At 42.4% G+C, this 25819-nt stretch overlaps 1 protein-coding gene across 2 annotated transcripts in view; it reads right to left on the bottom strand.

Annotated features, from left to right (window-relative positions):
- The window catches only part of PLCE1 (phospholipase C, epsilon 1), a 260165-nt gene that overhangs the window by 68245 nt on the left and 166101 nt on the right, over positions 1-25819 (bottom strand). For both annotated transcript variants that reach the window (XM_012659745.1, XM_012659746.1), the window contains exons 4-7: positions 20109-20254; positions 14023-14281; positions 12259-12464; positions 2309-2984 (exon numbers count right to left, since the gene is read on the bottom strand). In XM_012659745.1, coding sequence (XP_012515199.1) covers positions 2309-2984; positions 12259-12464; positions 14023-14281; positions 20109-20254 — 1287 coding nt within the window. The remainder of the gene's footprint in view (positions 1-2308; positions 2985-12258; positions 12465-14022; positions 14282-20108; positions 20255-25819) is intronic.

Here is a 25819-nt window from a genome sequence, read left to right as displayed (position 1 = left end):
TCTTATTGTCTTTTGTGTTATCTCTTGTTACTATTTCCACCAGATCAATTTACATTTACAGGTACTAAAATAGCTGTGGTATTTGAAAGTAAATGTGCATACATTTACTACATGAGGGAACTTTAGCATCTATATAAACACTTCCCAAACTGGGGATCAAGAAATAAACTGCTCTTCTAGAGCTGTTAACGAAGTTTGGAAAAACCCAAAAGACTTCTAACAAATTTCTTTAACTTATAGATACATTTAAATAGTTTTTTTTTTTTTTTTAGCAGTTTAGGGCATATCAGAAGATTTACTTTGCTAACATGTATTATAAGTCACCGAGAGGGGCATTTAACGTGAACAGAAGATCTATTTGATCTTTTGTTCTCTGAGTACCAAATTAGTATCTTTTTGGTGCTCCCTGAGACAATGTGGGGACTGGTCTCTAAGATGAGACAATGATGACTTTGTTGGCCTTTTCTACTTTTTTCTTTGGAAAGAAATCTTGAGTGTCTGTTTCTAAGGCACCTTGCCTGGCTTTGTAAACGGCTCACGTAGAACAGTGTTTTGAGGGAGAACATTGCCTGTATTTCAGAAGTGACTGAGGGACGGGGAGCTGTTTGGCCTATGCCCTGCAATGTCTAGGTCCTGCACAGAGATGGAGGGCCTAGGTGGAGAGGTATTTGCAACTGAGTGGGTTTGAGTCTTCTCTAGGTCACTCTGTCTCTGCTCCAGCAGCAACTCTCAGCTCTTCATCTGCTGTCCATGGTCTCAGCTGGTGCCTCCTTCAGCAAAAGCTGAAGGCTGCAGGGGTACATGAGAAACCAAGTACATCTTATGTGTTAACCCAGTTACCTATGCTATAAGCTTGAGAACGAGAGGAATGGAGAAGCTAAACCACATAGGCTTTGTGACAGGGACTCTTAATGAGCCCAAAGACTTTGGTGTATGTCCATGTTTCTAGAAGGCTGAGAAATAGTGATTAAAAATCAATATTCATAATAACTCCTGAAGACCTTTCTTCCAAGTAGCCAACTGTACTGAAAGCTCCCTGGGGAGTACACAGGAAGCAGGTAATTTGGTTTCCATTTTAGACGAGTTAACTAAAACGGGCTTTGTGCTATGTAACATTAGTGTAATTGTGAATATGGGCCTATCCATTTATTAATTAGTTAATCAACTTAGTTATTCAGGATATGATCTCTACTCATAATCAGTGCATGGGTGTGAGGAAAAGGGAGAGAGGAGGCATTATATATAATGCCTTGACTAATGTCCCAGGGGGACAAATGTTTTTAATTGTCAGAAACATGTCAGAACTGTGAAAAGGACATAAAATTAGCCATTCGAGTAATTTAAGTCATAATTCTATTTGTTCTCTGACACTAATAAAAATGATAATTTTTTGCCATTAAGATAGAAAAGCATAGCAAAGAAAAACTTAATACTTTGATGCAACTCATTTGACAATGCCATTTCAACAGTGTCACCTGGTGGTGGGTGACGACTTGATTTCCAAGCAATCGGTACCCTCCTTCCCCCACAAGCATGCTACTCCTGTTCGGCCTGTGTCTCTTCTCACTATTTCCTTTGGCCCAGCCCTTTTGCCACCCCTTAGCTGGGGTGTTAAAGTACCTGATAATTTAGGGTAAATAAGAAACTCACTCAATTCAAGCAGCCCACTGTGAAAATCTGCCTGCACAGGGCTGTTACCACTACAAACCCGATGAGGAAGAACTACACATAAGAATTACCCTACATTTGGGGAAGTTTCTTTTAACCTTAAAAACTCTACAATTAGGCAGCAATATGCAGTTAGTTACATAACTCTCCAAGAGTCACATAGCATGTTAGGTGATGAATCAGGATTTCAGTTTCTAAAGGGAAGGTTTCTAACGGATCAGCTAATCACCAATTAATAATAAAAGCATTCAGATTACAGTGCTTTCAATTGAAAGCTTGAGTAAATGAAAATGGTTTCTCCCAAGACATGAGTATCACAATGACCACGGTCACTATTTTCATACAAAATAATAGTAAGACTTACTATGAACAGATACTATTCTTTATACATATGAATTTACACGTGGCTTTACACATATTTACTTAGTCAATTCTCACAGCCACCCTATGAGCAGGTATTGTTATTATTTACATCTTATAGATAAGGAAACTGAGGCACCCAGAGACTAAGTAAAAGCTGCCCAAGGTCCCACAGGTAGTGAGTGGCAGAGCTGGGAGCATGAACCTGGTGGTCTAGTGGCCAAGCGTGTGCTCTTGAGAGTTACACTTGTGAGGAAAGAGGGATGGCCGCAGCCCTTACCTGATGGAGACTGACGTACTGCTTCCGCAGCCACTGCTGTCTTTGGTCAGGGAACTGCCTCATCTTTCTCACGGCTCTAGTGAGTTCCAACAAGCCACTGAAGAGCATTTTAGCTGTATGCTTTGGTGCCACGAAGTGCAATAATCTATTGTCCGTCGTCTGAAGCCCATAGAGCAGTGTCACACCAGTCTCTGACAGAAACATGCCCCCCAGTTTGTTCTGAACACACACAGTGTGTATATCGATGCTGGGGTGTCCCATGAACACGGCCTTCACTGAAAACAGATCCAAGATCCCCTCTACCAGGCCACTTAAAGCAGCATTGTTCAGTAACGGGAATTTCCCAGGCTCAGCTGTGTTACTAAGCACACAAAGTTTTGCTCTAGTGCTGGCTGGGGAGGCAGTGGTGGGCTTTTTCCAAGTCAAGGTGCTATTGTCAGGCTGAAGCTGGAGGAAGCAGCGGGCAGAAAGGTGTGTGTCCTGGTCGTAGTGGATGACCGTGGCCCCCTGCAGCAGGAACTGGTGCACGTCAGCTTGGATGGACAGCACGTACCACGGGATGAGCTCTGTCCCGTGGTTGAAGGCCTTCTGTGAGTTCTCTGATCCACGAGAGTCGTATTCTTTGGACTGCTCAAAGATGTCATTTTCTGAATCCAACAAATCTCCAATTATAAACCTGATGGAAAGAGACACAAATTTTGTCTGTCTTATAATCAGAAGCGAGAACAAACCGAAAGCTTTTTGCTGACAGTGGACTTCACCTTTCATCCTGCTATTATATAAATTCAAATTAGTACAGGAAATATAAAATACTAAACGTCACAGAGTAATGTTTTATAACGGTATTCTAAAACCTTATATTTAGCAAAATGTCTGACCATAGGTGTAATTATGAAAGGAACTACTAGATGAGTTATTGTATTTTCATTATCAACAACAACCTTCATTATGTATTAGTTTTCCCTCTGTGTCAGGAACTGCATTAATACTTTACATACATTTTTGCACCAAATCCGACCTATTTGCAAAGTTAAGTTTTATTATTATTATTTTTTTTACTTATGAGAAAACCGAGGTTCAGAAAGGGGAAGTAACTTGCTCAAGGGTCACTCAGCTCAGAAGAGGCCTGGCCACGGTGGGATTCTGTTCTGTCGATAGCCTAGGCTTGTTTGCCTTCCAATTAAATCATAAACAAAAGTCACGACCTGACAAAACAAGCTTAACAAGCTTAACAGGCTGGCCTGAGCAATACCTTTGTGAAAAATAAAATACAATTAGTTCGAAGACATTCATGGGAAATATGGTGAGGGTGGCCAGATAAGAACAGCTGTCCTTGACTCAACCTTAGCTCTCCACTCCCTGCGTGTGTGTGTGTGTGTGTGTGTGTGTGTATGCACAAAAAATGCTAGTCAGCTTGGAAAATTTAGCAATTTCCCTTCCCTGAGTCAGAAATCTGGATTATAAGAGCCTGGAGGAGGGAAGGCAAGGGAGACTTTATTGTCTTTTTTCTACATGGCCACCTTGGCAGGACCCTGTCCAAGAGACTCATTCTCTTCAAAGTGTAAGAAGTTGTAAGCAAGACCAGGGTTTCTTCTCTTTGGTCCACAGACATCACTAGCACAGTGCTGGAGAAACTGTGAAGGAGCTGGTGCACAGGCAGGTCTGTACGTCTCTGGGAAGGAAGGTTCTCATTGTCTTGAGTCACTTGAGCAGCCTACCACCTCTTAACCAGGCAAAGGCAGAAGCCTTGGGCTTGTTCACCCTCCTCAGTCTAGACTGTGGTCCCTGAACAAGGCCGCCATTCCTGCTTTCACACATTCCTGCTTTCAAACCCCTTACCCCACATAAATGCATATTCTTTAAAAAAAAAAAAAGTCTGCCAGAAATATCAAGTTTTTGTGTCCCACAAATCTGACGGTCATAAAATCCTTTTCAGAGCCCTACACCAGAGACAAACCTAAATGTCCAGCAACAATAAAGTGTATACATAAATTTTAGGGTATTCATACAATGTAATTCTGTACAGCAATGAAAATAAATAAGCAATAGCTAACTGTATGTAACAACACAGACAAATTTTAAGTAAGATATTCAAGAATACATACGGTATGATTACATTTATATACATATAAATTTCAAAACCAGGCAAAACTACCCTGTACAACTTAGGAATGCATATTAGTGGAAAAACTACAAAGCAAAGAGGAATGTTATTATCTTAAAATTTATAATAGTGGCTTTCCCTATAGGGGAGGGTGGTGACATAATTGAGAAGGGAAACAGAGGTTTATGGGTGCTGGCAGTGTTCCAACTCTGGGTGTTAGTTACATACTCATTCGCTTGATAGTTATTCAAGTACATTATTTTTTGATAAACTTTTTATTTTAGGATAGCTTTAGATTTATAGAAAAACTGCAAAAACAGTATACCCCACACAAAGTTTGTCCTATTATTAACATTTTACATTAGTCTGGTATATTTGTCACAATTCATGAACAAATACTGACACATTGTTGTTAATTAAAAAGTCCATACTTTATTCAGATTTCTTTAGTTTTTATCTAATGTCCTTTTTCTCTCCCAGACTCCCACCGGGCATACCACATTACATTTAGCTACTCTTGAGTATGACGGTTTCTCAGACTTTCTTCGTTTTTAATGATCTTGACAGTTTTGAGGAGTACTGGTCAGGTATTTTGTAGAAGGTCCCTCAATTAGGACTTGTCTGATACTTTTCTCATAATTAGATTGGCGTTGTGGGTTTGGGGGAGGAAGACAACAGAATGTGCCATTCTTATCACACCACAACGAGGACACACACTATCGACACGGCTTCTCCCTGTTGATGTTGGCCTTGATCGCGTGGCAGAGGCAGTGTTTGTCATGTCCCACTGCAAAGTTATTCTTTATTTTTTTTCTTTTAAACTCCTTTCCGTACTATACTCTTCAGAAGAAAGTCACTATGCCAAGCTCACACTTAAGGAGTGGGGAATAGGCTGGGCATCGTGGCTCATGCCTATAATCCCAGCATGTTGGGAAGCTGAGGGGGGAGGATAGCCGGAGGCAGGAGTTCAAGACCAGCCTGAGCAACGTGGCGAGATCCTATCTCTACAAAAAATCTGAAAAGTTAGCTGCACACCTATAGTCCCAGCTACATGGGAGGCTGATGCAAGAGGATGGCTTGAATCCAGGAGTTTGAGGCGGCAGTGAGTTGTGATTGTGCCACTGCACTCTAGCCTGGGCAACAGAGCAAGATCCCATCTCTAAAAAAAAAGAAAGAAAAAGAAAAGGAAAAAAGGGAGTGGGGAATTATGTTGCACCTTCTTGAGGGTGAAGAATCTACATGTTATCTGAATTCTTTTGCATGGGATATTTGTTTCTTCTCCGCCACTTGCTTATTTATCATTTACATGTATCAGTTACTTATATTAGTGTGAACATTTATTTAATACCTTGCGGGGGTTATAATTTAATACTACTTCATTTATTTTGTTGCTGTGGCCATTGGGAGCTCTTCTAGTTGGCCCTTGTGTTCCTCTTACTTACTCCCATCATTGCACATGTTTTCTTTTGAGCACTTCCTTACTTTCTGATACAAGAAGATGCTCCAGGCTCATCTTGTGTATATTCTGCCCAGCCCTTTCTTCAAGGAAACTTGATTCATTTTATTGAAGAATGATATTAGAAACCAAGATCTGGGTGCTAAGTGCAAACAAATTGTATTTTATGCACTTTTCTTAATAAAAAGTGAAAAAAGAAAAAAATCTATTGTGTTTAACTTAGCTCCTTCCCATTGAAATTGCTCTCAGTAACAGTGAAAAACCAATACTTATGTCCTCTTGTATAATTGCTTCCTACATATAACATGGTGATTAGGAACATGCCCTCTGGAGTCACACTGGGTTTAATGTTAAGCTCCACCACCTGTTTGCTGTGTGACCTCATCAAAACAATCAACCTCCCTGATCCTCACGGTACTTATCTGTTAAATGACAAAAAGACAACACCCATCTTTCAGAGTAATGGTAAAGATGAAATAAGATAATAGTTGGAAAGCACTCAGCACAGCATCTGGCTCAGTAAAGTACACTACTATAATTAAATATAGGAAGACTGAGGTTCATTCCTTCCACTTCTCCTTCCTCACATCCTCTTCTCTAGGCTAAATCAGCCCAGCGTTCCTCTAGAGGGGCTTTCTCCTGGGACCATACTTCTTGTGTGCTGTTTTTCGAAGAGCAAATAGGATTCAACTGGTGAGCATCAGAACCCACTAAAATACAACATACATTAATTTGGACATAGAACTTCTGATTTTAATTTAGCAAGAGAAATGGAGTTTCCCATATTCCATTTAATTTAAGTTCTGAGCTCAGTCAAGCATTTTCCAGTGACAGACTATAGGTATTATGAGAAACAATGTTTGGAAAGGAAAATCATAAGGCTTTTGTGGAGCCTGTTTCTGCTGCTCAGAGATGATGTAAGCTGGAGAGAGGGGACACGGTCTTTCTTGGCATCAGTTTTTATTTTAGAACGCAAAAGGAACTAATGCCAGATGGTAATAATTCCATTAAAAAGCAATCTTCCAGGGACTAATGCTCAAAATAAAATTGACAATTGTTTGTAATGAAATAAATTCATTTCAAGCAGGAAACTAGTAGCTTTTGTGTCTTAGATGATATAGTGAATTCTATGCAATTCTCTGCCCGATTCTCTCAGGAGATAATTTGCTGTGGGTTTACAAGAAAGAATAAGGTGGAACGTTAAAAGTTATTTAGGAACTAAATAATGGTAACCAAAGATCAAAGATGTGGTTTACTGACAAAGAAACTATCTTGTCAAACTTAGGTCATCTGTCTTCGGGACAGGACCTAGGAGTGAAAATAGAAGGAAGGTTTTTATCCGATTCCTGAAGAGCTTCTACAGTATCCTCTAGTTAGAAACCATAAATTGACAGATAAACACATTTCTAATGTTCCCTGATGAAAATCTTGTATTAGGTGGTAACGGGGTATTTGTCAACCTGGTTATATATTTTCTTTGTAAGGGTCATTACTTCCTGCAAATTTACTTGAACTTGAATCACCATGTGATAAACAAATCTTAATTTAATTTTTTAAGATAGAAGCAAATCTACACCTTATTCAAAGGACTTGCTACAGCTGTTCCCTGTAATAAAATCTAGTGTTTTTAAAGCTCTCTTCTGGAAAATTCTTGCTTTTAATTAACCTGGCACCTTCCTCGACTCCAGGCAGTCTCTAAATTATATCTGAGTAGTATGTGGATTTTGGAGCCAGCCTGCCTGAATTTAAATCCAGGCCCTGCTAGTTGTGAGATCCTGAGTAAAATGGAAATGCCGCGAGGATTAAGCCCTTTAATATATGTAAAGTATTTAGGACAGTGTTTGCTTAAACATAGGCACTCAATAAATATCAGCCTCTTAAACGTTGCTAATATTATTATTGCTTAGATCGTGTTTACAAATCAGTATTATAGAACAAAGTCATCTGTACAAATACTGTTTCTCTGTAAAAATGGTGTCTAAGTTAAAAGTTGGGATTTAAATGATAAATAAGCCTAAAGTGAACGTTGTGCAGACAGTGGGAAAATGGCTTTCTTTGTTACAAATCACAGAAGCAGGAGGGGTTTCAGGTCTCAGGTCTCAAGGAGACAGAAAAGAAGAGAAACAGAGGGTCCCAGGTGTCCCCAGCAAAGCAGGGGAGGGAGACTGTGGTAAGGTCTGGGCTGGGCTGAAGCAGCAGCTGTCCATGAAGGATGTTGGACGTGGGTGTTGGTAAGGTTGGGACTTGTCTGCAGCATCCTCCATGCAGAGTAACTGATTGGCTTCCTATCATTTTATTATTTTGGGCATCCACATTGCATGCATGTGTGTGTGTGGTTAATCCTGGTAACTATTATTTTTTCCCAGATATTCTACTTTCTTGTGTTTAGCTTTCTTATTTTCTATCCCTGTGGGGTTGGATTGTCTTCCAGGTAAGTCCCTAAGGAGGATGTTGGCATCGGAGGGCACAGGAAACAACTCTTCTCAGTAAAGGAGGGGAGTATGACTGAGGGGTGCTCCTGAAATGGTGACTGCTGTCCAGGTTGCCCATGCCTAAGTGCTCGAGCCTCCAGAGCCTCAGCTTGGCAGCTAAAGGGTATGACGGCAGACAGTCACAATAGCCACCATTTATACGGCACTTATGATGTGCTATGCATTTTGCTTTATTGATAGCATTGTCTCACAAAATCCTCACAACAACCCTATGAATCAGCATTATCATTCCCATTCTACAGATGACAAAACTGAGGCTTAGTAAGGTTAAGTCACCAACGCAGGTGACACATAATATTAAGTGGTGGTGGTGGTATCCAGATTCAGACCCAGGCAATGAGACTGCAAGGTTTGAGTTCTTAATCAGCTCAGGCAGCCTCCATTCTAAGTTTTTGTCTGAACTCCTCATCTATTTATATCCCATTTCTCCAAATGTACAAATTCTTCTTAAGCTGCAGCATGCCAAAGAGGGTCAATAGTATTGAAAATGATGACAATAAGAATTTGCAGCTGCTATTAATATATGACCCAACACTCTTCTCTACATGCCTTAATACTCCTAATTTCTATCTTCCAACAATGGTGCCACATGCTACTCTTATGTCTCCAGCACTTAAACATACACAGGCATGGCTTATGTATTTTTCATGCTGGCCAGGTAAGAAAGCCATTATTAATGAGCTTTATAGGCCATATGAAATGTAATTGAAATGTTTTTAGAATTCAAATGTTTCTTATCTACAGGAGCAAGACGTTAACCCCTTTACAGTCCAAAGAAATGCCTTAAACACTGCAGGACAAAAAAAAAAAAAAAAAAAAACCTGCTGTGTGACCGAACATAGAGTCAGGCTGCTGCCCCAGCTCTGCTATTTACTACCTGGGCAAGTGACTTGAGCTCTCTGGGTACCATTTCTTCGTCTATACAAAAGTTAGACAAGCTAGTAGCTGAGAGGTTTGAGAAGAATTATAAGAGCACCCTGTGGGTGGGGTGAACCAAGGGACCGTGAGATTGTCCCTTCCTTCTTTGCTGTAATTTCCATAGCATTGGTGGTTGCCACATGAACAGGGAATGGAGGTCATTGATTGTAGAGTCTTCATTTAAGCCAGATCAACAAAGCACAGTTCCTTTGGGCTTTGGGATCTGCAAATGCCGTTGCTACACACAACCCTGCGCTGGACATTTTACCATGGGCTCTGAATCAGGAACGGATTCCCAAGTCCTGGCAGATGGTCATGGAAACAATACTTGCTGATCTGGTTTCAGTGAATTCTATTAAACATCCTCACCCCCTCTGTTTTGTGTGTTCAGAGGTTTCTTTCAGATTGCAGTCACCTGAGGTAAGGAAACTATTACTGGTACTTAGGTACAAAGGTTTTGAAGTGATGATTTCAATATGACTCCATAGGTTTTATAAAAGAAATATTTGCATTTTTATGTTTTTCTCTCCTTTTAAAAGTGGGTACAGCAGAGTCTGGCAAATGAGCAGAAGAGAAATGTCCTTAGGATGTAGGTGACAAAACAATTAGGAAGAGGACAAGAGAATAAGTAGAAAATAGGAAATAAAAATTCCATGAGGGGTGATGGAATGATGCAAGCAATTTATCACTTGAAAGGAACCCCACGGCAAAGGAAAGGATGGTGAAAGAAAAGCCCAGAGTCCAGGTCTCTGTGACTCCATCAACAGAGCATTCCTGAAGCCATTTCAGAAAGGTTCATATCTTTATGAACCACATATCTTTTTCCGCCACACTGGAAAAAAACTTCTTCCCCGGGACCACAGAATTTTATTACGAAAATAGAATAAAAACTTCGAAAACAAAATGATCCCTTCTAAGTTAATGAAAAATCTGTTATTTTTTTATTGTTTTCTGTGCATGAGTTACATGAGACTTGAAATAGTTCACGCGGCTTCCAAGATGAAGAGACGTATGAGTCACATATGCTTCACAAGGCCCCAGGCTCAAAACTGGCGTGAGTTAAATACAACTCATACGGCAGTTAATGTGTTAAACAATACGTCCCCTGACAAAAACACACACACACACACACAGTCCCAAATGAAAGTTGTTATAAAAAAGAGCCATATGAAATTCATTATTTTATCTCTTCAGAGATTATACATCCTTAACAGTAGGATTTAAGGAAGGAATTTCAGCCACATCTCAATATGAGGAAAAGGCATTTTTCTCTCAAACATCCGTTTGATTTTTCTTACAAATACTGTGAAACTTACAATGGGTTGTGATTTCCTCTTTCCTTTGGCCACTAAGAATCTCAGAACAAAATTTAGTCACTGTAAAGACTGAATAGTATACATTTTTGTTATGTTTTATTTTTTCCTATGCTCATTTTCCTTTCCCTTAATATCCTCAAGTACTCAATTTTATTCTTATAAGTATCTTATAAGTATTCTTATAGAATCTTTTGTGGGAAGAGGCAGATATATACATAGATACTGATATAGAGAGATAGGTATAGATTAAGGACTTAAATGGCTATGAGATACTTCCTGTGCAGATGTGCTTATTTGTAGATATAGATTGCCACTGACGTCAAAACTTGCTAGTGAGATAACTCAAACAATCTCTGATTTCAGATAAACTTAAAACAACAACAACAAAAGATTTTGTAGAAGATGTTTGTGAGGCATTTGAATTTTAGGGCCAAGACGTATGGTAAGGGCCATAACAATCAATCTTTGAGCACCTGGTTCCTTGATGAGAGAATGAGCTAAGAAGTAAGGTTTGGACGGAAGCCCAGAGACTGGAGAAATCTGGAATTTATACTTCCTTAAAACATAATAGCATTAGGAATTCAGATACAAGATGTTCATTTCTGTGCTCACAACTGAATCTAAAGATCTAATACTACAACGTCAAAGAAATTATTTTCTAAAAACACTGTTGTCCTTCCCAAGGTAGGCACGTGCACACACAGACAACACACACAAGTCAGGAAAGGGTTTGCAAAACAAACCGCACTGTCTTACAAATACACGTACACGTGTAGAAGGACTGCAAGAAAACTGCAATGCATGACTCATGAGTACTGGCTGCAAATAAATCCCTTCCCGGCGAAGACATCAAAGCCAGTAGACCTAACATTAATAGTTTTGGGTGGCTCAAAAGGATTCCTCCACCTGGGCCAGGCTCTGCCATTTGATGTGAGGTTTGAGCATGAGTAAAAGGCCTTGAAGAAATGCAAGGGCTGCCCCAAGCCCACTGATTTCTCCACTTTTCATTTGGTTGTGGGGACACACGTCTGGCTGAGCTGCAATGTCTGCTGATAAAAGGCAACTGGAATAATCGAAAAATGACAGAGCTGCAGATGCCTCGTACGAGCCGGGCTAACTTGAAAGCACCTCACAGAGCAGCGTTTCTAAAAGTGAGATCCTTGAACCCCCGACTTAGAATCATCCAGAGGTTGGGGCAGCTGATAAAAATATTGATTTGGGGGCATCACCTCGGACCCATTACATATTTGATTTAAAAAAGTTTTAACACCCACCCTCGTATCCCACCCAGGAATTAATATTAATAAAAACCACTGGTACAGAAACTATGAAATAAAGAAAGGAACATAGCTCTAATCCTGAAATTAAATTTGTTGTATCTTTAGAAATGGCAGGCTAGCCCTCGGTTTTTTTTTTTTTTAAAGAGATAACAGTTGGTAAGAAATTAAATTATGAACAGTAATTTTCAAACAGAGCGGCAACATGAGAAAGGTAAATTCTAACTTAGAATTAGTAAAGTTAGAAGATAAAGGAGCATGGCTTACAGAAAAAAGTGGCAGGTTTTTATTAGGTGCGCATCTGAAACTAAACTGAAGTAGGAAAAAGACTTACCAATAGGAAAAAAGAAGAAACGAGCATTTCCCCTTTTACTATGTAAAACTTACTGCCATCGGGTTTTATCCTTCAAGGAATTTTTCCTGGAGCTGCTCCCTTCACTGGGGCTGTCCTCCTCCTCTGTCTCCAGACTCCGACTGCAGCTCCTGATGACCTGAAAGATGCTGTTGACAGTGGACTCCTTCTCCGAATTCTTTAAGCCATTTTGTCCCACTCGTTGTAAGAAATTATCTTGTCCACTGTAATCTGCGACAAACTATAGAAAAATATATCGAGAATGTGCTATTGCAGCTTAATATGTCTGCATAACCTACTTGGCTAGGGCAATGAAATCATAATAGCAATAAATAATGGCTTTTGTGCCTATTTTATTGGAAAGAAAACAAGAACCTCCAGGAAAAACACTGTTTTTTTTTCATTTCACCACATGAAATATCAAAACTCACCCTTGTTTCCACTGAGACAACTTTAATCCCTCTAGGAATCAACACTCCACTCCAAATTTAAAACACAAAAAGCAATATTATTTCAGGGCTCCCTAAGGAGAAGATTAGCCATTTTTCAGAGGAAGGGCAAGGTCATTTTATCCTTGTGGTGAGAATTGAGAAAAACCATGACTGAAGTGTACTAACTATTCCACGGGACCCGTTCAAAGGACTGGGCCAGAAGCAAGTACTGAGAAAAGGTGATGTTTGGCTTGTTGGTGGTTTTTAAGCTCTTACTGTCTGTACTGGACAGCAGAAGCTTCTCCCGTCAGAGGTGCGAGCTGGGCCAAGGGCTGCAGGCTCCCTCTTCCCAAGACGTGAGGGAGCTAGACTGGGCGTGGCCTGGGAGGCTTCCCTTAAGCTTTTTCCTCCATTTCTTGCCCTCTATTCCCAGCTCATAAACCAGAGAGATGCTGGTGGTGTGGCCTGTATCTGTCAGGGGCTCTCATGTCTTCCTGATACCAGGTGACGCCTTTGTTCCTGGGTGACACAGAAGAGGCTAAAGTCTGAGGACAGTCTTCCCCCCCCACAGTGAGGGAGTGTTCGTGAGTGTGTGTGTGTGTGTGTGAGAGAGAGAGAGAAGGTTAGTGGTGGGTTCTGTCACCATGGTAAGAATGACCCTAGATTTGGGTTTGGGACTTCTAGGTAAGGGACTCCTCAAAATCTCCATAAAGCTCTTTCCATTTTAGTCCCTTCTTTCATTTTTAAACACTTTAGAGGGAGGATTCCTTATCTTTTCCTTCCAGTTTCTCGATGCCCCTTCTCTCAGTGCACAGTGCCTTGAGTCAAAGGTCACACCATCCTCTCTGCTCTGGGAGTCAGGAAGGAGAAGCAATGGGCCTGGAAGAATCAAGGCACCTGTGACCAAGAGACTGGAGCTTGTCTTTAGGGAAGGCACCAGCTTCCCCAGCATCTTCCCACAAAGTCTGGAAAGAAGGCAGCGTTGACTTCTCCCTTCTTTTTTCCACTCATGTGGCTAAGTTAATGCTCTCAACTCTCTTTATGCTCTGCATCCAGACATTCCCATCCAGTATGAAAAACTGTCAATATTGTAAAAGCAATCAGAAAACAGCCTCCTTCTCCACTTGTACTTACACATTAAACCTAATACGTTAAGCCCAACTCAACAGGATTAAGTCCTAAACAATGCTGGCTGGCGTTCTTTTCTCCAGAACGTTGAAGGACTTCTTTGCTACCCGGAAACAACATAACAATGATTATCCCTGGGTTCCATAAGTGATCTCTTCTTGCTTTAGTGACCACAGACAGGGCCTGAGGAGACAGGTGGCAACCATGAGGTCAGATCATGATGGTTCTGGAAGGCCTCACCTCTAAAGTTTCTTCCTGGGCATTGTACCGTGGGCACAGCTTCATGAGGCCGGAGGCTCCATCGAGGACCTCACAGAGCTCCTTCAGAAACACCCCGCAGAACGGAACCACCTTGCAGCCGGGGATGTGCAGGGCCCGCGTGACCACCTTCCTGTACTCGCAGGAAGACTCGTGCTGAGCCATGGCGTCCTTCAGGCTCCGCATGGTCTCGATGTCAGACTGGTCCATAAACTGCCACATTTTTAAAACCTTTCTTGACCTATTGCAAGTAAATGACATTCTTTTAGACTGAAGGAGAAATAATATAGTTTACAGTAAATAGCCTAAATTCCATATAGATTCATGCTTTTTACCTTCTAAGTCTTCTTTACCTGTTAGTATTTATTTAGGGTTCCTAGCTCCACCTACTTCCCAACATAATGGGAATATTACTTTTGTTAATTGAAACACAAAGTTAAATAGGACAGATAACAGATAAAAACGGGCATATGGCATGAGTCAATTATGGGAGCTGGGCACTGAATGCAGGTTTGAGCTTTTCTGGCAGCTACAGCCAAGAGAGAAACAGAGTAGGTAATACGCTGGTACAGATATTTATGGAGGACTGCCTGCGGAAACCTGGCCCAACCACTCCTCTTGATCTTTTAAATATTATCCATGGATTAAGTGAGTCCCTTGGTGATATACATGAAGCCTGTTGCTTTGGCCTCTTTTGTAGAATTGCTTTTTACTGAATCAAGCTTTGACATTAAGCCACCAGCCCCTTTTGGAGGACTTGGTTTTAAAGTATTATTTGCATAACAGGATTTTTTTTTAATTTCAGCATATTACAGGGCTACAAAGGTTTAGGTTATGTATATTGCCCTTGCCCCACCCAAGTCAGAGTTTCAGGCGCGTCCATCCCCCAGACAGTGCGCACCGTACCCATTAGGTGTGACTATACCCATCCCCTCCTCCCCCCGCCCACCTGCCCGACACCCGATGAATGTTATTACCATCTGTGCACTTAAGTGTTGATCAGTTAATACCAATTTGATGGTGAGTACATGTGGTGCTTGTTTTTCCATTCTTGGGATACTTCACTTAGTAGAATGGGCTCCATCTCTATCCAGGATAATACAAGAGGTGCTAGATCACCATTGTTTTTTGTGGCTGAGTAGAACGCCATGGTATACATATACCACATTTTATTAGGGATGTTTCCTATTCTGAAACTGCTGCCAAGGACAATAGGTGACATTGTGCCCCACCTTCTAAAGAGAGGTGTCAGGTTTTCACCAGGGGGTGCCCCCGAACTGCTTTGCTCATACTAGCCTCCCACTCTCCTTGGGCCCATGCAGAGGAACTGGATCTGAGCAGAAAGATTAGGAATATTTCTTCGGAGAGAGTTGTGGGAGGGCTACAGGTGAGAAGGAGGAAAATCACACCAAGTGCAGGGAGCGTTAAGTGAGCTCCATGGAGACGTTGACCCGTGTCCTGGGCGGTCTGTGGATCCCACGGGCTGGTGTGTGACTCTTGTCTAAAGATGAAAGGCTGGTAGGAGCTGCCTAATGGCAAAGGGAGAGAGAAGTCTGGTGGATGTGTCCTGTGCTTGCAGAGTTGGGAGGGCAAAGTGTTCAGTATTTTCTGTGAGACAGGAGTGGACACTGGGGAAAGAGGTCCGACTTGAGCTATCTTGGAGGGTCTACCTGCCAAACGAGGTGACCCTAGCAGAAAGAGCCTGTGAGGGCAGGACCTCCAGGGCTAGCCCCTGGGGAGTGAGGCTGGTGTGGTCAGCCAGTGAGTACACTGCATTTTGCCAGTAAGTGGTGCAGTGCGGGCCGGAGAGGGCGCAGTTAGAGGGAGTAACTAGGAAGAAACCTTAAGAGCACCCCACGTGGATCTCTGTGAGCACGCCAAGGCCCGATCACAGCTACTCCAATCAGGTAAGCCCTGTGTTCTCTGACCCCCTACTCTTCCCCTCTCCTCCCCGTCTACTTTTTCCACAGAGACTCTGAGTCAGAGGGAAGAGGGAGAAAAAAGATAAACTCTATCTTCCTACCCTACTGCAAGTTTCTGAGGGTGCTGGAGTATGAGATGTGGGGAAGGGAAGAAGCTATAAATTGACTGAGAGATTAAAATTTTGATTTAGATCAGACTGGATTAAAAACTCATGGTGTAATATATAAGACATCCAGGCTGGGCACAGTGGCTCACGCCTGTAATCCTAGCACCCTGGGAGGCCGAGGTGGGAGGATTGATTCAGCTCAGGAGTTTGAGAAAGAGCAAGACCCTATCTCTACAAAAAATAGGAAAATTAGCTGGGTGTGATGGTGTGTGCCTATAGTCCGAGCTACTTGGGAGGCTGAGGCAGGAGGATCCCTTGAGCCCAGGAGTTTCAGGTTGCAGTGAGCTATGATGATGCCACTGCACTCTAGCCAGGGTGACGGAGTGAGACTCTTATCTCAAAAAGAAAATAAAAATAAAAAAGACATACATCAAGAGGTACAACATGACAAACAACCATATGCCAAACTCTCAGTTAAAAAAGAAAAATCAAACGTCAATAATATGGTTGAGGCCCCAGTGGATTCTCCATGAGCGTATTTCCTACTCTTCCCTCACCAGAGGGGACTCTTTCCCTTACAATTCTGCATACTTTTCCAACACACCCCCCATGTTGCTAAGAAAGTTATAAAATTATTTGTGTATTTTTAAATTTTATATAAATAGTGTCACACAGTAGATATTCTTAAGCCACTTGCTTTTTTACACAGCCTTATGTTTCTAAGATTTATTCATGTTCATGGTTATAGGAGAATGAGACGGCGTGTTAACCACAAAAGTGACTGGAAAAGTCACAGGATCTCTCAAGGTATAATCCAGGGTCAAGAAGGGAAAGCTAGTTAGATTGGTTTGAAAGGCAATAAAATCAGAAAAATAAAATCATTTTCTGATTTCATCCGGTTAAGTCCAGCTTGTCCTACAACTAGATTCTTCTAAGGCAGCGAGAATCCTTTTGTGGGGAATGAAGCAGAGGTATAAATAAATGAAGTGAATGAATGAATGAGACATGGTTCTTATTATTTAATACTCTATCTTTGTAGTCATGGTTTGCCTAGGGGCAAAGGGAAAACCTCAGCAAAGATCAATTATTTTTTTGTTAAATGGAGAATTGATGCTATTTTAAAAACTTTTATTTCTTTTTATGATTATAAAAGTACTAGATGCACATTACAGAAAAATCTAGAAAATATCAAAAATATAGAAAAACCACCCACCCACAATTCTACCATACACAGACAACATTAGGTATATTTCCTTCTAGTATTTATTTGTTTCTTTTCTGTCTGGTTATATGAATATTGCTGAGGTTATTATGTAAAGTTAGCTCTGTTCCCAGACAGTTTTACTTATTATATGTTACCAGTGATAATAAGATTTTTCCATAAACATCATTTTGGATGGCTAAGTAACATTCCATTATCTAGATGCATCATCTTATTTCCTTGAACTCTTTTCCTATTGTTGTTCATTTGTATTATTTTAAATTGATTCCATGATTGAGTAAACATCATGCAAATCTTTGTACTTCTAATTGTTTCCGTGGAAGACCTGGGAATTTAGTTAGAGGAGGCAAAATGTACAATGTCTATAGAAAACCAAAGTCACTTAAAAGCAAGGATGCTTGCTCCCTCTTCCCATTCAATTGCTTAAAAAAAAAAAAAAAAAGCATAACTCTGCCTCTACAATCATTCCATCATAAGAACATCTGGCAACTTATCTCTTGTATACATTATTCCGACAAAAGAACTATTATACCTGGCACTTTTGCCCATCTATCTGTAAAGATCAGTTTACTTTTAAGCCAAATATAGGAGCATCAAACTAGGTGGCAGTGGGTCTGGAGTGTAAGGCAAAATGCACAAGGATCAGTGTTGAGGTCTAGCCTGGTTTGAGGTTATTTCTTGTCTAAGAGAATCACCTAGTTCTAAGGCCTTCTTAGATTTTCAATTCAAACTAATTTGGATCAGAAAGTCACATTCACCCCAGGCCTCCAGGGTCATTCTAAGGCCATTCTTTTTTTTTTTTTTGAGACAGAGTCTCACTCTGTCATCTGGGCTAGAGTGCAGTGGTGTCAGCCTAGCTCACAGCAACCTCAAACTCCTGGGCTCAAGCGATGCTCCTGTCTCAGCCTCCCAAGTAGCTGGGACTACAGGCTACCAAGCCTGGCTAATTTTTTCTATTTTTAGTAGAGACGAGGTCTCACTCTTGTTCAGGCTGGTCTCAAACGCCTGACCTCAAGTGATCCTTCTCTGGCCTCGGCCTCCTGGAGTGCTAAGATTACAGGCATGAGCCACTGTGCCCAGCCCTGAGTCCATTCTTGTATCAAGACAATCTAGTACATGGTATGTGGCAGCCAGCCTCCAAGACGGCCTCCAGTAATCTAGTGCCATATGGCAGAAGTGACAGTATGTGATTTCTGAGGCTTGGGCATAAGAGGTATTGCAGCTTCTGCCTAGTTCTTTTGGATTGTTCACTTTGGAAGGAGCTGGCCACCATGATGTGAGTACAGTCAAGTCCATGGGGACAGGAAGTGAGGTCCCCAGCCAACAGCTAGCACCAACTTGCCATGCAAACACAGAATGAAAAGCATCATTAAAATGGAATTACTTATCATAATATGATCATTCTTTTCTTAAAAGAAATATAACACAGATTCTTTGTAGAAAATGTATCAATAAAAGGACCAAAATCATCTGGATTTGGCCTCCTGTTCTCCAAGTATTTTTTCTATTTTTTCCTTTTTTGAGCCATCCCTGGTGCATTTGCATGACTATTGTAAATGTCAATGATATATAATCATTTGAGTTTATTCTCAGGAAGGTTCAAAAGACAAAAAGAATTCTAACTTTGGGAATTTTCATCTCCCTCCCCAATCCAGAATCCGTATGTAGGGACCTGGAGAATCAAAGAAAAATCTTGATATTGCTATAAGTAAGATTCATTTATAGTGTGCACCCTCACTGGGATGGCGAATCTCAGGAAGCAGTCACAACAACAATAGCTTCTCTTTATGGAGCCTTACTATATGCCAGGGACATATGCTAAACACTTTATATTATTTTGCTGAATCCTACCTAAGGAGGTAGGTGCTTTTTAGCATTATCCCCATTTTATAGACAAAGAAACTGAAGCTCAATGAGGTCAAATAACTGGCCCAGATCACACAGCTATTCCATTGGGGAGCCAGGATTTGCTTCCCTGTTTCCTGACTCGACAACTCACACACCACGCTGCCTCCCGCAGGAGTGAGAGCAGTTACTTTGTGCCGGGGCACTGCGGCTGAAAGGATAAGGTGGGAGACAACTGATAGATGCTGATTTTGTTATTCGCTTGATGGAGAAGGCTTAAGAGCAGGATATCATAGCGGTCAAGATCACAGGGCTCTGAAATCAAGGCTGCCTGCATTCCCAGCCAGGCCAGGTGACCTTGGGGGAATGATTTAACTCCTCTTAACTTCAGCTTCCTCTTTTGTATAATGTCAGAATAATAACAGTATCTACTTCAAAAAACTATCGTGAGAATTAAAGGATATAACGCAGGGAACGTGCTTAGCCCAATGCTTGAAATATAGCAAGTGTTGGATAATGATGCGCTAATATTATTGGATGCCTGTGGTCAATCTTAGCCACTGTTAGTACTCGGGGCAGTCGGTGGTCAAGAGCTGACGGTGCTGGAGCAATTTCATACAGCAGAGCTGGGACGGGACAGACAACAGAAGGGTTTATGGGGCAGGAAAGGGAATAGAGGGGCCTTTTATGGGGCTGATGAGGTTATGCAACCAGGTAATTTTACTCAGCTTGGCCAAAAGCATGGGACCAGAGCAGACACAGCAAAGCAGGATCGTGAGTGGCCCACAGGAGCTGAATTCTGCAGTGTTTTTGAGGGATGGGGCTTGTGGCACTGGAACAGGGTATTCCCATGATAATTACTACCAATTGCCTGGCTTGTGCAAATGTGGCTGCCTGGGCAAATTCATTCAGTGCCATTCAGCTGGTAAGAGGACGTTGTGCCAAGATAACCGTATTCCCCACTGACCATACCTGAGGCCGGCCAAGAACTCCATGACAGCATTGTAGTTGCCCATGTTCCAGCAGCACTTGGCCACATGCACCAAGTACGAGAAGACTTCCCGCTTCTCCTCCATGGAGCCGGCCGTGAGGATGAGCCATGTCACCCAGGAGCTCACCTGGAAAACACAGAGAGAGGCGTTCACCGAGACTGTGCCCTGGAAGCTTGGTAACAATTTTTTCCACCAGAAAACTTTTTTTAAAAAATTGATTTGGTATTAGGAAATGAAGGCCCTAGATGAAAGACCTGCAGTGAAACCCTAGCTCCATCATTGCTTTGATAAGGGATTCTGGGAAAGTCACTGAATCTCTTTGTATCTCTTCATGTTTAAAATAAGGAGGCTGAAAAGGGCAATTCACAAAATCCCTTTTGATCTAAACAAGTCCATGAGACTATAAGAAAATAAAGTCTCAGGATAATTTTGATTAAAATATATTTGACCAATGGATATCAAAATTAGATGAAATCAATGCACTTAGTCCATAAATTAAAGTTATTTATCAAGTAGTGAAATATATAATATCAAATGAAAACATAAAATAATTTTGAATAAGCTTTTACATATGTATTATCTATTATGCTCCTCAAATGAAAATATAATGAGAAGAACAAATACTTATAGAGCACTTATGCACCAGGAATCATTCTAAGCACTTTATTTTACCTCATTTATCTCTCACAATGGTCCTAAGAGTCAGGGACTGTTGTCATCTTCAGAGACTTGCCTACAGTCCTCAACAAATAGGTGGCAAAGCCTGGATTTGAACTTAGGGTGTCAGCTCCAGAGGTTTCACTATTTACCACTCACTAAATGCCTAATGAGTATACATGAACTGTAATGCTCTCCAGCTCTGGGCATAAAGTTATTCTAATGTGGTTTGTTTTTTCTACTACACAGATTGGAGTATAATATTTAATAATAATCCACATCTGTATCCTTCCCTTTATAACATGCAGCCTCTAAATCCCTAAGACGCTTCATCCCTAAGACAATTTTGCTGCTGCCTTTATGTTGGTGCTCGGACACTGGTGTTCATGTAAGTTACTTTCTCCTTCCTGGCTGATATCTGGATCGGTAAGCTCAGTTGTTAACAGACCAAGGTCTTGGTCTTGACCCCACATGGCCCTATTAGTTACACTTGGTTGAGCAACAGTGCTGAGACCTGGGCAGCAACTCTTTTCCCTGGCCTGAGTGAGTATGAGGCCTGAACAGAGAATTCAAGGAGACCCACAACAAGTGCAGGCAAGGAGTTCAAGGTCGGTGTCACACTGCCCATGAGTCAATAAATGGTAAGAATCAATGGCATTTAGTGCTGGCAGCAACCACAGAGGGCAATCCAACCCCATTTTTCCAGATCAAGAATCTATGGCTCATAAGAGAGTGGCTTTCTGATGTCACAATTCTTGTCGATGTCAAAACTAGGACTCCCAGTCCAGTGCTCTCTCATCTAATGAAAGGTGACAGTTTCTTTAAACTTGGTTCCGGGTGGGTCCTCCTAAGTACTCAATTTGGGCCTGCACATTTGAATAAATGGAATAGATAAAAGGAATAGATACTGAGGAGAGGACCAAAATATGATTAAAGAAATGAAAAATACTGAATGAAAAGCATTGTCTTTCAATGAAAGGTTGCTCATACCTCATTCCTATCCCTACACAGAAACAAATAGGGAAATAGTAGCAACAGGGAGTTTTAGTGATAAAACAGGATTTATACTCTCGTCCCAGCCAGGAGCACTGGAGTAACCTGCCTCTTCCCTTTCTGACGTAAAATGTGATGGGCCACCCGCCACCCCTGAGCCCAGCAGGCTTCCAGCATGCGCCTCTGCTCTCCACCTGCTCTGGACTTTGCTGGGTCCTCAGATGACATCAGGAGAATAGATCTGGAATCAGAGCGTAGGACAAGCCCTGGTCCAAGTCATCTCAGGAACTCTGGGGTTCCCAGATTGATCGTCTCCTGTGGCTATGAAGAATGCCTCGCTCACTGTCTGTTTTGTCTGGTCCCTGGTGACCTTTCTGAAACCTTGGCTCACTAGAAATGGTTTTGCCAATAGAGACTGAATGTTGCTGGTACGTCCGTCCAATTCTTCCTTTAGTCTGATTTGCTTTGGATGAGCCCTGTCCTACAGTCGCAAGTCATCAGCAAACACTTAGAATCATAACCCTGTTGACTGTTTGAGTTGGAAATTCAAGCCCTTTTTCTCACAAATAACAATGAGATCCTGAAAAATTAAAACAGTTTCTCAAAGTCACCCAACTCATTAGTTGTGGAGGCCTCTGGCTACATTCTTTCCAGGGCTTTGGCTCTGGAAAGTCACTGTTCTTTCAGGACCAGGTAGTGACTTCCTAGTCCACTGACTGGAAAGGGTTAACTCACCTGCCCCTGGACAGGCCTGCTTCTCAGCAGGCAGAGACCACCACTTGGTTTGTGTCTCCATCCTCATCGTGCATCCAGATTTATTTCCTATCAGTCAAATCATTTTCCATATACTTTCCCACAATGCTAGGAAAAAAATAGCGATACCATGTTTCACATGGAAACCTAATTTAATCCAACTGTTCCATCGCCCAGCGTAAGTCCCCAGGGCCCCTGGCTGCTGAGATTATGTAAGCACTGTTACCATCAACACGCGCCCGCCCCCAACATCTGCTTACGAACTTGTTATGCACTAATGTATTCATAATTTTATAGGCATTAAATGCTGAGAGTATCATTGCTAATTACGAAATAATAAATGACACAAAGAGGGAATGAAAATTCAGTGACGAATGTCAAAATGTTGACCAAAACATAAAAGGTGGCTGTATTTACTAAGTGGAAAATAGAATGCATTGCCAATCCAGAAGGAATTTCGGAACACTGAAATCACACAGAAAACCACGAAAATTGTATGAAGTGCTACAGCTCAGGTGTAGGGAGTGCTTCTAGAGCAGAGAGGTGCTAACTTGGCGGATTATTCTGCCTTATTTCCGTAGACAGCACGGAGCAAGGAGGGAGTCTGGCTCCCAGCCAAATAAAAGCCTCTCCCGGAAGGCTCTGGGCTCACCCGGATGACCTTGACCCCCTGGTCCATGCCCACAACTCCTCCACAATCTCCCCTCTCCAAATATTTTTTTTCTTTCTTTGGTTTTTCTTAGCACTCTTAGGCCTAGCCGAACAGAACAGCTTGCTCTCTCTTCTCACGTCAAATACCTTATTGGCGTCACACTAGCTCAGTTTGGAAGGAATGTTCTTGCATCTCTAAGAATGGCCTTTCCCTGGTCCACTGTGTCGTGCTGTGCCCTCTGTGAAGCCAAATCTTTACCTTGGCCTACCAGGCCCCTGTCCATTCCCCACCCTTACCTCCCCTCTCCCCTGTACCCCATCTTGGGGATCTTGTATTGGTTGTTCCTTCTATGGAAAGCCTTCCCCAATACCCCAGCCTATTTTTTTTTTTTTTTAAAGAAACGGAGTCTCACTCTGTTGTCCAGGCTGGTCTTGAACTCCTGGGCTTAAGCAATCCTCTTGCCTCAGTCTCCCTAAGTGCTGGGACTACTGGCGTGAGCCAGCACACCTGGCCCCCGAGATTTTTATTCGTCTAACTCTTACGCTTCTTTAGGCAGTCAGGATCCGGCCCTGGGCCCCACACTTTAGAAGCCCCCGCATCGGCCCTCAGCTGCCTACAGGACAGAGGGCACACATCCACCCCTGGCTGTGCACCCACTTCTAGATCATTCACCCCTGTATACTCAGGCCTTCCAAATCCCAGGCCCAAACGGCCCAAGCCCATTTCTGCACTGCAAGGGCCATTTATCTGGATCTATCTTCCTGAGGGTAGATCATGACCCCGAGGCCTACAGGCTGGCCAAGGGCAGGGAAACGGTGGGGGTGGTGTGTGGGCAGAGTTTTAACTTGGGGCCTGAGGTGTCCACACATTGGCACACAAGCCGGGAAGGGAAGAGAAGGCAGGTAGCCAACAGGCTGGAGCCTCCTTTGTACTTGTGCCCCGGCCCCTTAAAGTAAGGGGTGAGGCTGCCTTCAGGAATCTGATGTTTTCAGCACTTTCTCGAGGAGAACTTCCCTGACTTCCCACCGGGACTATGTCCTGTGCTGTGTGTTCCTTAGTGCCTCCATGTCATTCCGACCCCAGTGCACATTTGGCGCTATGTTCCTCCTGAAGGCAAATGCTGGGGCTGCCGGGCTCCCAGGCAGGTAACAGTGTCAACGACCTGTCAGGATCTGTCGTCTAAATCTAAAAGAGAGTCAGCGAATGAGTGAGTGAATGCGTAGCTGAACGAATCTTATCTCCTCCAGGAAGGCTTTTCTGGTGGTTCACCGAGCACTTTAAGTTCAATTTCTTCCTGTTGTTCTTCGGCTCAATGTAGGACCTTGAGTCCAAAGTTACATCTGCATTTGGCTTCTCCCTGCTGCGTGGCTCTGCATCTGGTTTATTTTTGTTATTATGTGTGTGCCTGACTCTTTCACATGGGTCTGTTCCGTCTCCCCCAGCAGACCCTAAGACCTCAAGGACAGAGACCATCTTTCCCACATTTCAGCACGGGGATGCTCAGTGCCTCTGGCCGACAGGCAGGCCATGCAGGGTCCCAGGAGGCCATGGGCAGGGAGGATTCTCAGCCTCCAAATGCTCAGGGATTATATTTGGGAAAAGGCCTAGTGCCGTTCCCAGGTCCAGAAAAAGTAGACAAATGACTTTCTGCCAAAAAAAATTTTTTTGAATATGCTGAGCAGAAGTGTTCATAGAAAGATGATCCTTTGTAATGGGTATCTGGTCACTCTAAAGCTTGGGCTCAAATGGTGAAATCTACAAAAGGCAACGAAAGTCCGGATAAAACTGTTTTTAAGTAATTTATGTGCAGTGCATATCCATATCTGCCCTCCATGGAGCTTTACTAAAACCACCCTTGAACTAGAGCATGTGGGCATGTATGCATGTGTACACACACACATGCTCACACACCCCTGCCTAGACAGTGCTCCTGAAATGTGGAACACTGACATCAGAATCACTGGTGGTGGCGGTGATTGCGTATTATTCAAATGCAGATTCCAAGCCTTACTCAGACTTAAAAAATCAGACTTTCTAATGGCGGGGCCCAGGAATCTGCATTTTTAGATAATTGCTGGTGATTCTTACATGCACTGAAGTTTGATAACTCACCCAGGGTTTAGTGTCCTTTTTCTGCACCCCAGGGCCTTGAGTCGGAGCTCAAGCACCATTTCTGCAGTACAGGCACGATACTGTAAGTCACCCCATCTGGCTGCATGGAGCTAGCTGTACTGGAGACTGGCATCGTAACCCATTTGGAATGAGGAAGGAGAGGTGAGTGAGGCAGCAGAGCACAGTAGTGGAGAACATGGGCATTGCAGTTGGGTGGGCACTCCCAGTTTCACGGTTCCCTTACGCATGTCCCCGAGGCAAGCCATCTAACTGTTCTGAGCCTCAATTTTTTTTCAGTAAAATGGGAATAAAATTGGAAATTATATCTAAAGATCTCAACACAATGCTTAGCGTGCAGTTAACGGCTGAAAAATGTTCACTGCTGTGACTGCTGCTACTGCTGCTGCTGCTGCTGCTAGTGTATCATTACTGGTCTATTGTTTGTTATCTGAGTAGGAGAGAGGCTGAATTTCAGGTAACAGAACACAGAAATCCAGAAGAGTGGAATCTCTAAGTCTCACTTC

This window comes from Propithecus coquereli, unplaced genomic scaffold (assembly GCF_000956105.1).
Source record: "Propithecus coquereli isolate 6110/MARCELLA unplaced genomic scaffold, Pcoq_1.0 Scaffold63, whole genome shotgun sequence".
NCBI lineage: Eukaryota > Metazoa > Chordata > Mammalia > Primates > Indriidae > Propithecus > Propithecus coquereli.
Note: the sequence above shows the minus strand (reverse complement) of the source record. Positions and strands in the feature narration are given on the sequence as shown.